Below are 16,721 nucleotides of genomic sequence, written 5' to 3'. Positions count from 1 at the left end.
CAGTCTGCAATTCTGTTGAAGAAAGATGTTGAATCTATTAAATTATTCTTGAAAAATAATTTAATTCTGTGCATTTTTTTCCCACACTGCATCAAATTAAAGTTGACTATGTCGATTAAGCATCATGAGGTGGAGGGTGGGGGGTGGTTCCCTATTTTTCTTTGCTGGGAGTTTGCAACCCTATTAGTTAGGTTGCTTAATATTTCTGCTAAGTACTTTTTAAAATACCAGAATAGGAAGGATGGTGTAGGTTTAAGTTTATTAGATTGATCAGTATTGCTGAACTATGAAGTATTTTGGGTGCAGTGTACTTTTTACACACAGGTATAACAGAATAGCTTTAGTGTTGTTGTTTATTTAAACTTGAGTATGAACTTATACAAAATGCTGCAAGATATTAAAAAACTGTTTTATTGATTAAAAAACACACTATATCGGATTCATATCAGTATCAGCAGATATCCAAATTTATGATATCGGTATCGGCATCAGACATTAAAAAAGTGGTATCGTGCCATCTCTAGTCCAAAGTACTCCTCATTCTATGTCTCAATTCATTAAAAATAAAATTCCAATAAAGTTTACCATTTGTAAATTTTACGTTAACTAAAACTGAAAGTTCACAGGTTTGGTTGTCTAAAATTTAGATTCTGTCACTTCTGAACCTTCCACTGGGATTTTTTTTTTGTACCACTGAACAGGAAGGTTCAGGAAGGTACATCAGATTCATACATGAGCTAAAACTGCTTCAGAAAATGTAATGGGTCAAATAAGGCATCTACTGGTGTTGTAGATAGCATGCCATTGCATTGAACTGACTCTTTCATTAGCTGTGATTAGAAGGCCAAGATGTATTTTCAAATTTAATGAACACTCCGCCGTATGCTATCATTTGCTTTAAAAATTGAGATTTCATATTTATATTACAGAAAGCATTAATACAGTACATTAAGTATCATTTATTCTAAATACAAGTAGGGAAACTCCGGGGAAAGCATTTCCTGACAAGAAAATGAATTGCATGAACGCTGTTATGACAAAAACAAACCAAAAGCTTTTAAATGGATGTTTCTTTTTTAATTTTTTAGATCAGGGTTTTACATCAGAAATGCGCATAAACATGTAGATCATGACCACTCATCAAATACACTGACCTATTAAACTGCCTCATTTATCAGTTATCTAATTGCTTCAGAGAGGGATTGTGCATTCATTAATATGCTTTGGTTTTTCTCGTTGGAACTACAAGAAGCTGGTTTCCAAAGCAGACCTGAGAGCTGATAATTACAAAAAAACCCACTTAAACGATGTTAGACATGATCTGTGATCAGTAAGCAACACTTTGCACCTTTCAACATTGTTTGTTTTTACAAAATGGTTTCAGCACAGGAGTTGTGAAAGTGATCTTGCTTTTTCTTGCAAGATTCTTTCTCCATTTTAGGCAGTGGCCAGTCATCAGACGGGTAGAAGTTGTGCTGCTGCTGTCTGAAGTGGAAGCCAGACTCCTCGCAATCGGACTCCACACGGATGCTGACCCTGGGCACAGGCTGGTGTTGTGGGTGTTGCAGAGGAGGGCTGAGGCTGAGTTCAGAGTCGGCACGTGAGGGGGGACAGGAGATCTTCAGGTGCAGAGTGATGCTGAGGAACAGTGGTGATGGAACACTTTTACTCTCCATGACTTTCACAGTTTCCAATTTTTCAATTTATTAGGAAATCAGACCTCAAACTGAACCAGCAGTCCTGCAACAAATCATCCTTCTGTTATGTATTTCATTATATTGTCTTTAAGGGTATCATTCATTTTATAATTTCTGGCTAAAACATATTTTTATTAGTACCAGAAAACAAAGCTTTAAATATATTTCTCTACAGTGGTTGGCAGTTACCCTCTGCAAAATGTAACCAAAGGTTTAACCACTGAGAGGCAGTGTTTAATAAGTTGGAGTGTTGAGGGTTTTCATGTGCTGTTGCTCTTTTCACTTTTGATATTTCTGTTTTGCTCCATGTCCTCAAGAGGCTTTGCTTTCCACAGGTCATAGCCACTGTGTCAACAACTGGTGATTACTCTGTGCCACAGCGGCTACATCCTGCCAGAAAACTTGAATGTGAGTGTTTTTGGCATAACCATCTGGTGTTTTGAAGCTGGAAACAAAGAGCAATGGGTAGATCTGACAGTGAAACTCAGGACTCAGGCTCATTAGCTGTCAACTTGAAACTGATCAAACCCCCCTACAAACCCCCAGCGAGAAGCACAATAACAATTCGAATCCACGAACTGTATGAAACGGAGAAAAAGAAAAAAGAAGAGGCTTTAGTTCACACAGAATGCGTGGCTCTGACAGGAGACCACTGGACATCATTGAGTAATGACAATTACCTGGGAGTTACTGCGCATTTAATCACTGAAGCCTGGGGTCTGACATCCTTTGCGCTGACTATAATGAAAACGGAAGAGCGGCACTTTGCGGAGGCTTGTGCAGAGCAGTTCCAGACTGTTGCTCGCAGGTGGAGAATTGAGGAGAAGGTGACAACAGTAGGCACGGACAGTGCGCGCAATATGATCGCCGCGGCTCGCATCATGCCATTCAATCACATGCCGTGTACCGCGCACATTCTACAGAGATGCATCACAGTGAGTCTCGCAGACAGTGGCTTTGTCACTGCGCTGGCCAAATGCCGCAAAATTGTTGGCCATTTTAAGCACAGCCCAGCAAACACAGCAGAGCTGAACGCAGAGCAGGTGTCACTGGGGCGCAAGCAGGAGCCGTTGGCCCAGGACGTGCCTATGCGCTGGAACTCCACGCTGGAGATGGTGAAGCGCTTGATCCACAACCAAACTGCAGTAACCGCGACTCTGGATAAACAAAAGCATAAACTTGTCCTCCTGACGCCTCCAGAGTGGGACAAACTCCAGAGACTGGAGACACTTCTAGAGCCCTGCAGGTGAGCCTGTCATTGTGACCATAATTGTAGGTTTAGATTAAATGTATCAAACATACATCTTAAATCAGTTTTGTTATTATGAAAATGTCTTATTTAAAAAATAAATGAAATCAAATATTTTATTAATATTACCTAGTATTAAAAAGCTTTTTTTAATTTGCTGTCTTATCTGTGTGTGTGTGTGTGTGTGTGTGTGTGTGTGTGTGTGTGTGTGTGTGTGTGTGTGTATTCCACTGCAGATATGTGACTGAACTGCTGGGAGGAGAGGCCTACGTCTCCTGCTCTGTAGTTCTACCAGCCTTCTGCCACCTGCGCCGTGTCATGGAAGTAACTGATGAGGACCCTGCATATGTGGTGAGGTTTAAAGAGAAGTTTAAGGAAGACCTTGCTTCCCGCCAGGAACATACCAACTATGCATGGCTCCAGATCGCAACTGCACTGGACCCACGTTTTAAAGACCTACGCAGTGTGCCCAAGACTGACAGAGAAGCAGTGTGGACCACACTGGCAGGCATGCTGCATGAAGACTCTCCTAGAAGATCACACACTGCAGAAGAAGGTCCAGCCAAGAAGAGGCTGAGCCTGCTGCAGATGGACTCTGACTCTGAGTCAGAGGAGGAGGTACAGCAGGACAGAGCCATACAGCGCTACAGAGCAGAGCCCTGCACTGCCTTAGAGGACTGTCCCTTACAGTGGTGGGCAGCTCATGCAGGAGCCCACAGCCAGCTGGCCCGCCTTGCTCGCAGATACCTGGCCACTCCTGCCTCCACAGTGCCCTGTGAGAGGCTGTTCTCTGTAGCAGGGCACATTGTGAACAAGAAGAGGTCTGCTCTGCACTCAGAGAACGTGGACAAGTTGGTTTGTCTCAGCAACTGGCTGAAGGATGAGTAGACCAGAGGACCGTGTGTTTAGAGCTTGTTCTATGGTTGAATGTGATTTAAACAATACTTTTCACTGTTGTTCATATTTTTTTGCACTAATCTACCTTACCCAAAAGGATGATTGGAGATTTTTTCTATTTTGCCTGTTGAATTAGGCCTATGTTCTGTGAACTTGAAGATGTATATGGATAAAACAATGTGCTAGATTTAAACGGGTGGAAAACATTCAGTAAAAATCCCTCACAATTATTTGAAGCCCTGTTCTGCTTGTACTGCTTGTACTCACAATTAATAATAAATAAAACAAACAAGTGTGTTAAAAACCACTATCTGTCCCGATTTTTACATATATATACACATATACACATATATTTCGAGTTGCGATTAATAAATTTTTAGGCTGTGATTAATTCGCTTCCAGCACAACACCCAGCCTACGTCAGACCACGCTGAGTGAACGCAGGCCACTCAGCGTGGTCTTAGCATTAAATAACACTAACAAGTGTGTAAAAATCCGCTATCTGTCCGTATGTTTGCACGCACTTTGGTCATATTTCGAGTGCGATTAATCATGATTAATAAATTTTTAGGCTGTGATTAATCTGATTAAAAATTTTAATCATTTGACAGCCCTAGTTATTTTAAAGAGTGCAGTGGTGAAAACCATCAAGCACTATGATGAAACTGGCTCACATGCGGACCGCTCCAGGAAAGGAAATCTAAGAGTCCTCTTTGCTTTTGAGGATGAATTCATCCAAGTCACCAGCCCCAGGAAATGGTGGCTATTTTGAAGAATCTAAAATATTAAACATGTTTTGAGTTATTTTACATTTTTTTGTTTACTGCATAATTCCATATGTGTTCAGGGAACGCAAAATGGGTTAACAATTTAAAGCTGTTCTGCAGCAATGGAGGTTGATCAAACTTTGAAATTTGGTGTTCCACTTTTCTGGAATACTTACAACTCTCTCTGTCTGCATAAAAGCAGTGTTGAAACACACTGTGGTACCGTACCCTCATGAGCATCAGTAGAACAGTATTCTACTTCAGAAAGTAGTGTGTTGCTACAAAAATTGCGAGAAAAAGGCCATAAACAATGGAAGCGAGACAGACCATCACTTAAACACTAACAGTTAAAAATGTAGGTCTTTCCTACAGAGAAATTGCAAAGAAAGTTAAGGTGTCAGTGAGTACAGTTTCCTTCACCATCAAAAGGCACTCAGGAACTGGGGCAAACTCAAACAGGAAGAGGTCTTGCAGACCCGAAGACATAACTGAATCAGAGGACAAGTTTCTGAGAGTTAACGGCTTGCCTGATAGGCAGCTCACATGACAACAGCTTCAAAGCACAGCTTAGTAAGGTTGTGTTTGAGCTGCAGATTTGACAGGATGAGTGTTAGGGTCCCTGGGTCGTTGACCCAGTGTTTTGTGTTTTTTGGTTCTTTGATTTTGTTATTTCATTATATTCTAGCTTTGCTTTACGGGTTTTAGGATTATTCTTAGTTAAGGTTCTCTGGGTGGGGTTTGGTTAGAGTTTTAGTGTTCTGGTTTTCTGTCTGTGTTCCTTAGTTGCTGTCTCCCCTGTCTGCTGTATTCCCACGTCCAGTCAGTGTCTGTGTCTGCCCTGGTCCCATGTCTCTGTTCCCTTTGTTATAGTGCCTGCCTGTGAGTCTGTGTTAGGTTTCCTGTTTTACTTTGAAAGTCCATGTCTGATGTTAATGTGTCTGGTTTTGCTTCCCCTTGTCTCGTTAGGCCTGATTTGCCCCAGCTGTGTTTCCCTCCTGTTACCCATTCCCTGATTGCTCCCTCTGTGTATTTGAGCCCTGTGTTTCTTTGTGTCTGTGTCGTGATCTACCGTTTACCTAGCTGTGTGTTCTGTCAGTCCTCTGGTTTAAGTTTATTTTGATTTTTTCCAGTTATGTTATATTTTGAGTTTTACATTAAAGCTGTTTTGAGTTCACGACTGTCTCCGGAGTCTGCACCTTGGGTCCTATTCCTGTCTGCACACAGCCACACATAACAATGAGTTGCAGCAAGAAAGCCATTGCTAAGGCATGAATGATGATAATAATTTTATTTTTTAAAAAACAGGGAAAAAAAGCTTGTCTGTCTTTCTGTTCTTTCATTATAAAAGATGGATATAGCTATTGTGACATCCTCCATTGGTTTCTAAAGTCTAATAGTCTAAATGTCACTAACCCTCAAAACATCACTGCTGTTTTTTAGTTTAGTTTTTGTTGTTTATTTCTTACATTTGAATCCAAAGTTACAGTACAGCATGTTGCACATACTTTTTTCAAAAAAGATTTCAGTCGCAAAATTATATATATAAATACCAACTGTATAACTAATTTTCTGCTAACTTCTAATCAGCTGGATCTCGTAAATCCTCACAGATTCCTAAATGCTTCCTAAATGTTTATTGTGACAGCTGGGGGATCATGTTATTGGAGCTAAAATGGACCGTTTTTAACATATTTGAAATGGCTAATGACATCAGGCCAAGTGGACTGAGCTGTGTGGATGCATATTCAGTCAAAAGCTTCACTTCATCACAAAACTCTGAGAAAAGATTGCAGGACTGTTGTATCAGACTACTAGTTTGAGCTAAACGGAGTGTCATGTGCACATAAACAAGATGTATAACTGAACCTTTGAGTTGCATCTATTTAAAAATGTAATCGGTTTTGCATTAGTGAAGGTGAAGTGTGTGTTTTTTTTTTTAAGTTACATTTTTTTTATCCCAGACTTCAACATGATTCAGATACACCTGTTAAGATCATACTTAAAGGAAAAACATGTTAAGATGGAGGTCCATTCTCAAATTGGCTTCAAATGTTTGGGGGTATTTACGGATTCAGATTAAAACATCCTAAATTGAATTTTTATAGCTATGGTTTGCAGGATTAAAGAAGAAATCTCACCACCAAGGATTATCAGTTTACTACATGGTATCTTGAAATAGTTTTTGTGGCCTTACAGGATCCTTGGAGTGATTTTGGAAAGAGACACAAACACAGTCTCTGGGGGTCACAATCCCCGATAAATGGCAGGATTGTACCAGAAGGTGTATCTGGCATAAAATCTGTGTAACATGATTGAAGCAGCATGGGATAGTCTTGAGAATAGAACAAAAGGCAGAAAGGTCCAAAGAAGACCTTTGAATGTCCTTCAAGATGCCTTTAGAAGTTTTCTCTTTGACACTTAACTAAATAACTGAAAGCTGCCTCGGTGGCTTTAATTTCCATTCATGTTTGCACATGTTTGAATAAAGCACTGCACCCCTTTCCCAGTTTTCTAACAAAATGTAAAGAAATGAGGGGTGGCTCGAGATTTTTCACATTACAGTAGATAGATTTTTTTTGGGGGGGGAATAAAGTCATAATGGTCATTTCTTCATCTTCTGGTCTTAATTAGTTTTGAAGAGTTTAAAATAATTTCAATGCACCATTGTACAACAAGTAACTTTAACTTATTTTGTTTTTGAAGACTGATTTCTTTTAAGTGTTATACAACTTTGGGAAAACTGGGCTAAAATTCAATGAAAATAGTAAAATAAAAAATAATAATAATTTTTGCAGTCACAAAGTTACGAACAGTATTTATAGCAGGAATCAGAACAAAGCTATAAAACAATTGTCACATAGTACCAATGGCTCCGATTTCACTCCTATTGGTATCAAAATGTCACAGTTGACAACACACGTTTTGCTTATAACTTCTTGCTGTTAACAAAATGACAAACTTACAGTAATGGAGATAGCTGTCAAATACCAAACATACAGATCTACATAGAAATAAAAATAATAATAATAACAATTAAAATAACAGTTTCATACACTGCACTATACAGTTTCTATGAAAGTGCACTGGATTACATCTCCATTATCTATATACTCCATTGTCTGTATACTCTATATCTTTCCAATACAGAGACATCACAAGCTTTCAAACATAAGCTCTATAAATAAAAATGTCTAAGTCTATGATCATCTAAATCATCACCCTACATACTAGGGATAGAAATACAATACAGAAGCTGATAATTCAATGAAATGTGTGTTTCTTATTTATAACTGTGTTTTGTGGTCTGGAAATAACAGTTTTGTCCCCAATGTTCCTGTCAGGTGAATATATCAGATCACTGTAGGGCACGTGCAATTTCAGCACACAGTACCTGTGGTCTAGCTCATTTTGATCAGATGTGACTGTTGAGTAAGGGTTCGTCTCCTGTAAGAAGCCACATGCACACATATGGACAGAGAACATATGCACAAAACAACACCAAACAAGCATACACAGGCATGTAAACACATAACATAAATACAAACACAGAAACACGAGAAATTATTAAGTACATTCACTGAAAACTGGCAGATACTGTGCATTACTTCAACAGTCAAAGTGAAATCTACAAAAGATCCAATGTCACAAACAAGATCGAATGCTGTTTGCACCTCATCTGTGTTAGTTAATAACACTGAATATTTACAACATAAATTATGCTGACACATAGGTAATAGAAATGATTAGTGTACTCACAATCTGAGGATAGGCTTTGGGTGGGAGAGTTATTTTGGGAAAGGTCTGACTTTGAGTGGGGCTTTGTGGTCTCCATGTGAATCTTCACTGGAGGGTTTGCAGAGCTGTCAGGCTAAGTGACAAAAAGAGGAAGCAGTTGGCATGCAGGAGAAATTAGAATCTTAAAGGATAAGACTTGATGTTTTTATTAGAGACCTTAAAACCCAGGTACACCAGCATACAGCAGCAAGCAGCAACCATCACTCCTGTTAACAAGTCATCTACCTTAAAGTGTCTCAGACCTATCACCTTAATGTCTGCAGTCACTAAATGCTTCGGGAGGCTGATCCTGCAACAAATAAAGGCCTCCCTCCCACAAAACCTAGACTGTCATCAGTTTGCCTACAGCACAAACAGATCGACAGAGAACGCCATTGCCACAGCCCTCGACACACAGAAATCTGCCACCTAGAGCAACCAGGAAACTATGTCAGAATTCTGTTGATAGAATACAGTTCAGTGGTTACTACCGTTATTATTCTTGGAATCCTGGTTGACAACCTGATTAACATCAGTTTACCTCCCTCCACCTGTGCCTGAATGAGGGACTCTCCACCCAAGACTGTCATCAGGCTGGGACCTGGCTGCTCCAGTCTGCATGCCAAGTATCCTTGGGCAAGGTACTAACCCCAAGCTGCTCTCCGATACATCCATTAAGTAGCCAAAAGGATGGTTCCACAGTGTGCGAACTCAACTTTAAAATATGGAGGAGGAAGTGTGATGGTCTGGAGCTGTTTTACTGGATCTAGGGTTGTTGAGGGGCACCCTGAACCAAAACAGCTACCACAGCATTCTGCAGCGTAATGCAATACCCTCTGGTATACGCCTAGTTGGACAACAAGATAATGACCCAAAACACAAGTCTAAGCTATGCCAGAACTGAACAGAACCGCAAAAAAAGAAGAAGATTGTAAGTTCACAAACATGGAGTGAACAGCACAGACTCCATACGTAAACCCCATTGAGTTGGTTTGGGATGAACTGGACAGTAGAGTGAAAGCAAAGCAACCTTCATGTGCCACACATGAAGGTTGCAAAAGGAACTTGTGCAACAGATATGTGTAGAACTTTCTGAAGAATATTTGATTTCTATTGTAGGAAGAATGCCACAGATGTGTTCAGCTGTTATATCTGGCAAAGGTGGCTACTACTACTGAGTCCAAAGTTTAGAATACATTTTGGTCTGATAATTTATTCCATCATTTCTTTTTTAAATCGCAATTGCTTATTTGTATTAAGCTTTCATTTCTGAGTGCAGTGAGATATTAAAGTACATAATATTCTGTAAAAAACAGGAAAAATTGGATGTTATATCCTTCAAGATTAGGTACTCTAGCAGCTTAGGAGCAGCCTAGGAGCTTGAGGGTCCTGTGCAGTATCTTTGATGTCCCTGGGACTGCGATCTTCTGGACAGGATGTTGTTCCTGGGATCTGATGGAGCGACTCACCTAGCCTGAGGGTCACTCCCCCGAGTGCTCCGATTACCACTGGGACCACTGTTACTTTCACCCTCCACATCTTCTTGAGCTCTTCTCTGAGCCCTTGGTACCTCTCCAGCCTCATGTTCCTTCTCCCTGCTGTTGCTGTCATTTGGTATCACTAAGTCTATCACTATGGCCATCTTCCTCTGCTGTCCACCACTGCTATGTCCGGTTGGTTAGCCATCACCATTTTGTCCGTCTGTATTTGGAAGTCCCACAGTATCTTAACTTGGTCATTCTCGACCACCCTAATGACCTCCCATGTCTACCTTCCAGGCCATACTCAGCTCAAATGTTTCTGTATATTATGCCAGCCACTTGGTCCTGGCCTTCCATGTATGCCCTGCCTACAAACATCTTGCGCCCTGCTGTTATGTCTCAGGGGCATCTTTACAGAACCTGCACCTAAGGTCTTGCCTTGCGTGATAGACCCCAGACTCTATGGAGCTTGTACTTAGAGCTTGTGCTATCATGATCGGTGTGTCTATGCTGTCTTTTGTCCAGCTTTGTCCAACCACTGGTAGGTTTTCTGGATGTCAGCCAGTTCCTCTATCTGTCGGTGGTACACACTGCGAAGGGGCCTCTCCTTCCATGATGGTTTCCTCTCTTGCTCCTCTTTCTTGGGTTTCTGCTGTCTGAGGCGGCAGACTGAGAACATGGTTAGTCAAGGCCATCTTCCTGAAATACTTGTGAATGTTCATTGTCTCATCCTGGACTGTGGTTCTGATACTCACTAGTCCCTGGCCTCCTTGCTTCCACTTAGTGTACAATCTCAGTATGCTGGACTTGAAACCCTCAATGCATGGTCAGGACCTTCCTGGTCTTGATGTCAGTGGCTTCCATCTCCTCCTTCCCAGCAGGGTACCTGATCAGGTCGTAGGTGTTGATAGCCCAGATCTTATTCTTACCATTCAGCTGACTCCTCAGATCTTGCCTGACCATCTGCAGGTACTTAGTGGTTGCAGCTTTCCTAGCAGCCTCTTCGTGGTTCCAATTTGCCTGTGGGAGACCCAGGTAGTTGTAGCTGTCCTCGATGTCTGCAATGTTGCCTTCTGGTAGTACAGTCGCCTCAGTTCTGACTACCTTCCCTCTCTTCTTTACCATCTGATTTCACTTCTCCAGTCTGACTGACTTTCTGACCTCTTTGCATCCTGGTGGTGTGGATCAGTGAATCGAAGTCACATTCACTCTGGGCATATAGCGTTTTGTCTTCCATGTAGATCACTGCTCCATTCCGTAGTTGGTACCTGTAGCCAGTCTTGTCAGTGATCTCACTGAGGGGGTTCCGGCCTATGCAGAACAGCAGTGGGGACAGAGTATGTCCTTGGTAGATCCCGCACTTGATGGTAACTTGTGCTATGGGATTGAAGTTTCCAAGGCCTGAGGTATGGCGAGCTTGCTGTACTTCTTAGGCACCTTTCTGCTACTCTGATAGTTAGCTAACTTCCCTCCATGGCCTTTGGTCTCCTTCTACTGCTCTTTGTGGCTGTTTATCTTGCAGCCAAGCACCTCACTGATCACTGCTGCTGTGGAGCAGATCAGCTGGTTAGTCTCAATATGGTCGTAGGAGGTATTGCCGAGCTTGAAGGATAGACTGCCCGCAGGGACAAGGGGGGGGGGGGGTTTCTTTTGCACGCACGCACAATCCACATAATGTGGAGTAGTAGCCGGGGATAAAAGGATTTGACACCCAGCCTTATGTGTTAAAACGGTGTTGAAAATGGCCAAACTCCTAAAACAGAACTTTTCCTTATCTGCTAGTAAATAGATCAGTTTTATTGTTAATCAAAGCTAAATCAAAGCAATAAGTCTGATCAGTATCTTAGTAGAGAGATGTCTAATTATTGAACTGAATCTGGTGTCTAGATTTTGTGTGTGTAGACATGATCCATCATCAACTTTTTTATTCAAGTTTGAGTTTGAGAAGATAACCACTATGTCATCAACCCATCATTATATTTTTCATCAAGAACATAGTTTTAAATGTTGTGAGGGGTAAACACAGAATTATGATTCGTATGTGAATTTGCTGATAGTTAATTATGCACAATAATGATCAGAACACAATCAGTAAATATAAAGACAATTGAGTTTGCCTAAAGATGATTAATAGGAATAGAAAGTTAAAAAAAAAAAAAAAAAAGGAAAATAATGAGTTTAGAGACAGGCGCAACTTGGGGCTTAGCTAAAAGCCTGTATAGAAATGGCCTTGAGAAATATGAGAGTGAGTCCGTGTGTGAGTAAATGAGAGCACACACAAGACACAACACTCTTAATGCCTGACTTATAAAGTGTTCTATTTAGTGAGAAAGGGGATTGTATTTATTCTATAGAGTAAACTGTGACTGACAAACACACAGTTTTAAAGAGAAACATATTTGAATTAAAAGGGACTATGCTAAAGTGAATGTGCTAATGAAATCTTAACTGAAGCCTATTCACATGTGACTGAATGTTCAAATGTAATGAAATTTTCCATGTTAAAAGAGAGAAATAGAAAGAGGGAATAAGGTGGGGTTGAAGATCAGTGAATCTCATGTAAACATGCACTTAGTTGACTAGATATTAAGAGAGAGAGAGTGGGAGAGAGAGAGAGGTGGGGAGTGGGCACTTAATTGGGATGCCTGGAGGCAATCTGGGTCAGTCTCCAGCACTCTGCAAGATGAGTAGTTCGAAAGGTTGGATTCCATAAGTTAATTGTTGGAGATTCCAGCAGAGGCGCCAAGGTGTTAGGTGTTGGAAAACCAGGACACACTGATGAGAAATATATATGTATATGTATATATATGCATATATATATGGTGAACTTACAGAGGCACAGTGTTCCAACATTCAGAAGAAGGAACGGCTCTCATCGCTAGAGATTACATTTTTTAAATTCATGTTTTCATGTTGTAAATTCTTTTTGAATCTGCATGCTCCATCTGCCTGTTACTTTGCTGCTGAACACCTGAATTTCCCTAATGAGCGACAATAAAGGATATTTCTATTCTATTTGTATTCTAACTCGGCCATAATTGGATCTCAACTCCAGCCCACATCAGCTGATGGTTGAGCATATACCCTTCCACAGATTTTCAAATCTCAGATGGGGCCATTTCAGTTCCTTCAGCCGCAACAAGCTGCTTTGCAACCCACATCCACTCCTGCTCCTCCACTTCCTTTCATGTCTATTTTCATGGATGATCACTTTGGTCTGTGCTGGGTTTCTGACTGAACTGAAGAGTGTAGTTTATTAACTGTGTTGCACAATTCAGGAAAACATCTCCCCCACGCGTGAATAGCAGAGGCTTATGAGACAAGAATGTCAGTGTTTCAGTGAACTGGGCAAAGTTAATACTGCTGATAGTGACCAAGCTATAATTACTAATAAAAATTTGATCAATAACACCAAGCTTATCCTTTAAAGCCATCAGTGGGCATCACTTGTGCTTCTACACAGCTGTCAAGCAACCCTTTTAGTATGGACAAAGACTTGGATGAAGCATAAATACAAAGGGTACACATAAGCACACACGCTGTTTCTAAAGGTTGGAACAAAGTGGGAGAGGTGAAAGATGTACTGAAAAGATGATGGACAGACAGGAAGACTGTAGTAAGAGGGAATGAAGTGCCTTTCAGCAACACTGTGGGAGAGGAGAAACATACAGTATTAGTTAGAGAAAATAAACCCAGGATCGACACAACCACAGCAATGGAGTGACACACACTTAAATACACAGTTAATACTAAGAAAGACAGATCCACACTTGACAAATAGTGCATTTCCTCACCTCCTCATCACTCTCAGGCTCTGGTGCTTTCTTGTCTTTCTTCTTCTTCTTCTCATCTTCCTTCTTCTTCTTGTCTTTGTCTGGCAGGATATCATCCAGCCAGGCCAAATCATGTTGCGAGAACATCAAATCCAGCAGCTTCCGTACAACCATGAGGCCGAGAATCTACAAAACCAGGTAGATTAACATTATCTTGTCATTGTTGTAAATCGCCGCTATATAAATAATACATAATTGAAGAGAGTTGTACTACTACTAATACAATTATTATTACCATATCAGTGAATGAGGCCCAGTGGCTCAGTAGCAGACTTTCTGAAATAGAGGGGCCTGGGTTCGAGTCTGCTCTAGAACATTTCTTAATAAAGCAAGTTAACAAGTAAAAATGATACGCCTTGGAGAGATCCTTTTAAAGTTGGTTTTGATGTGACAAAAACCAACTTCTACAAGCAACATTACATTTTTCATTGTTTTGTACAATGTTTAATGGATTTATTTTCAGTGCTTAGTTGTATTTGGGAATCATTTGGAGAATATTTTACAAAACAGTGTTTTATCTTCAGGCTTTCATATGACAAAAGAAAGAAGAAAAAAAGGACGACTGATTAATTTTTTCCAGGGTCAATACAATTTGGCAATTTACTTGAGTAGAAAATATTAGATTGATAATGGACGAAATTGTTGGGTCTGTGTTTCCACAAGCCCCGCTAATTCTAGAGACTTATTCATCATGAAGAAAACAAGACAGTCAATCGATCGATTATTTGCGCAAGGGAGGCCTCGTCTGTGTCCACCATGAAAATGACCCCCAGATCTGACCTCCTCCTGCTACCTTTTATTGAGGGACAGTTCACACAAAACACGTCAGAACAAAGCCACGCCCCCTTGGTCCTAACTTCTGTAAGAGTGTGTGTGTGTGTGTGTGTGTGTGTGTGTGTGTGTGTGTGTGTGTCAGACCTCCTGATGACCAAAGGGTCGTAAACCCAGGAAGCTTACATCAAAAGAAACAGATCTTTCAGATAGGATGTATCTACAATAAAACCTCCCCAGCACAGAGTGGTTGGAGAGGTGGTCAGGATCAAAGGAATGGCTTTGATCCTACTGCTTAAACTACGACTTTACAAATTTAAGAAACACAATGGCAACATTCAACAATTAGACTTAACAGAAATTCTGACTGTGTGCAGCTTTTCAAGAGTGATGTTGGAATATAAGTATTATTTCAAAATGGATGAGCTGGAGGTTTTTCAAAATTTTTGGGACTATAAAGGTAGTCTGTTTACATTAAATAATTCTGAACTTTTATTTAGGAATGTGTCGATTTGAGCTGAATGTTTATATGGATCACTATTAAGTGAATAAATGTGTTTTAAAATCAAATCAATATCTCTGTCAGGTTTCCTGTCTACTCTTTGCCATATCAGAGTAGACAGAAAATCTGAAAAAAGAAATGAAAAGAAAAAACTACAAAGCTTTAGAGTAGAAAATAAGGCAGTTTTTCTAGCTGTCCTCTTCAAAATTTAACAAAAAGTTTCATCACTAGAAGCAGCATTTTAATGTTTTTGAATGTGTGATACTGTTTGAACAAGCACATAACAAATATGCTTGTCACATTTCCTGGGGTGAGGGGAGGAAGCCAGTACAAAAAGAAACACTATGGCAACCAGTCTAGCTAAAGATGGAGAGTGGTGAATAAAACACGTAGTGAGTGAAAAAAGGTGACTAATGAGTGTTCATAAAGCTTTATTTGTACTTATGTGACAAAAGCATGCACTTTTCTCACTTCTGCATAGATACTTTATAGGAAAATGTCAAAGCTTTTGCTTCTTTGTAACCTGTTGATAACTTTAGTTATTTTGGAGGGTAAAACATGGAAATTTACAAAAGGTTCCAAACAGGACCAATAAAATAAGTCAATAGGACATTCTTAAAGGTCATTGAATATTATTTAAATCAAGCTAAAGTTATTAGCTGCATCATAACCGGAATGTAACCTTTTTTCAGTACAACTGTAATTCCTGCTTTCTGCTTTTTGAGTAAATGATGATAGAAAAGCATCTGTTTTGACATATTTTTTCGTTCACGTCAGACGACGTGCCAGACAGTTTAATCCGTGTAGTTTTACATTTAGCCGGAATAATTTTTAGTTTAATAGCTATACAATGACCCTTCTTGGTAGTTTAGTTTGATAAATTGTTCCTGTAGCTCAGTAAGTATAGCAGATCATCTACTGATCGGAAGGCTGATGGTTCCATCCGTGGCTGTTCCAGTCTGAATCCCACATATCCTCGGACAAGATACAAACCCCAAGTTGCTCTTTGACGATTCCATCAGAGTATGAATGTGCGTGATTAGTAGATGGAAAGCATGTAAGCATAGAAGAAGTGCTTGTGTGAATGGGTGAATGAGGAGTTGTATACAGTGCTTTGAGTGTTCTGGGAGCATAGAATGATGCTATGTAAGAATCAGTTCATTTACCTAAACAGAAGAACACAGAACACCCTCACCATTACTGGGAAGATGATGGCCAGAAATGTAGACTTAAGGATCCAGAGAACAGCCAGACACACAATCTGGACTAGGGTGAAAAGGTGGACGCGTCTCATAGGGACATGACGCAGGAAGGAGAAGTCTGGCTGGTGTTTGGGCGGCATTAGATACAGCTTGATGCGCTCCCAGAACTGGAACAAAGAAATCGAGAAAATATTTTAAGGTATTCTTTTATTTAGTGTTTTAGAGATGAAGCAGAACATTGTGTCATCCAGGAAATTATCAGAAATGAAAAATTCCAATTATTCCATATATTCCATTCCTATATCTTCTAATGTTGCTGCCTAAGTTAAACTTGTATAATGTAAACAGAATTGGTCCTAGCAAGGAACCCTGTGGAACTCCACAATTAACCTCAGTGTGTAAAGAGGACTCTCCATTTACATGAACACATTGGAATCTATTACATTTCAATTTGCAGATTCTAATTTGATATGATTCAAACCGCTATCTTTAATGCCTACAACATGCTCTAATTGCTTTAATAAAATATTAAGGTCAACTGCATCGGA

At 40.2% G+C, this 16,721-nt stretch overlaps 2 protein-coding genes across 4 annotated transcripts in view; one reads left to right on the top strand and one right to left on the bottom strand.

Moving 5' to 3' along the window:
- Positions 1-1,055: 1,055 nt before the first annotated feature.
- slc4a5b (solute carrier family 4 member 5b) overlaps positions 1,056-16,721 on the bottom strand; it is a 62,370-nt gene continuing 46,704 nt past the window's right edge. For all 3 annotated transcript variants that reach the window (XM_026172821.1, XM_026172822.1, XM_026172823.1), the window contains 4 exons: positions 16,167-16,340; positions 13,660-13,824; positions 8,002-8,054; positions 1,056-1,638 (listed from right to left, as the gene is read on the bottom strand). In XM_026172821.1, the coding sequence (XP_026028606.1) occupies positions 1,368-1,638; positions 8,002-8,054; positions 13,660-13,824; positions 16,167-16,340 (663 nt within the window). In that variant the 3' untranslated portion in view covers positions 1,056-1,367. The remainder of the gene's footprint in view (positions 1,639-8,001; positions 8,055-13,659; positions 13,825-16,166; positions 16,341-16,721) is intronic.
- LOC113025264 (zinc finger BED domain-containing protein 1-like) lies at positions 1,571-4,147 on the top strand. Its single transcript, XM_026172824.1, has 2 exons — positions 1,571-2,943; positions 3,183-4,147. Exons 1-2 carry the CDS (start codon positions 2,159-2,161, stop codon positions 3,832-3,834), a joined length of 1,437 nt encoding a protein of 478 aa, XP_026028609.1. The 5' UTR covers positions 1,571-2,158; the 3' UTR covers positions 3,835-4,147.

This window comes from Astatotilapia calliptera, chromosome 7 (genome assembly GCF_900246225.1).
Source record: "Astatotilapia calliptera chromosome 7, fAstCal1.2, whole genome shotgun sequence".
Taxonomy (NCBI): Eukaryota; Metazoa; Chordata; class Actinopteri; order Cichliformes; family Cichlidae; genus Astatotilapia; species Astatotilapia calliptera.
This window is presented reverse-complemented; position numbering and strand designations above follow the sequence as displayed.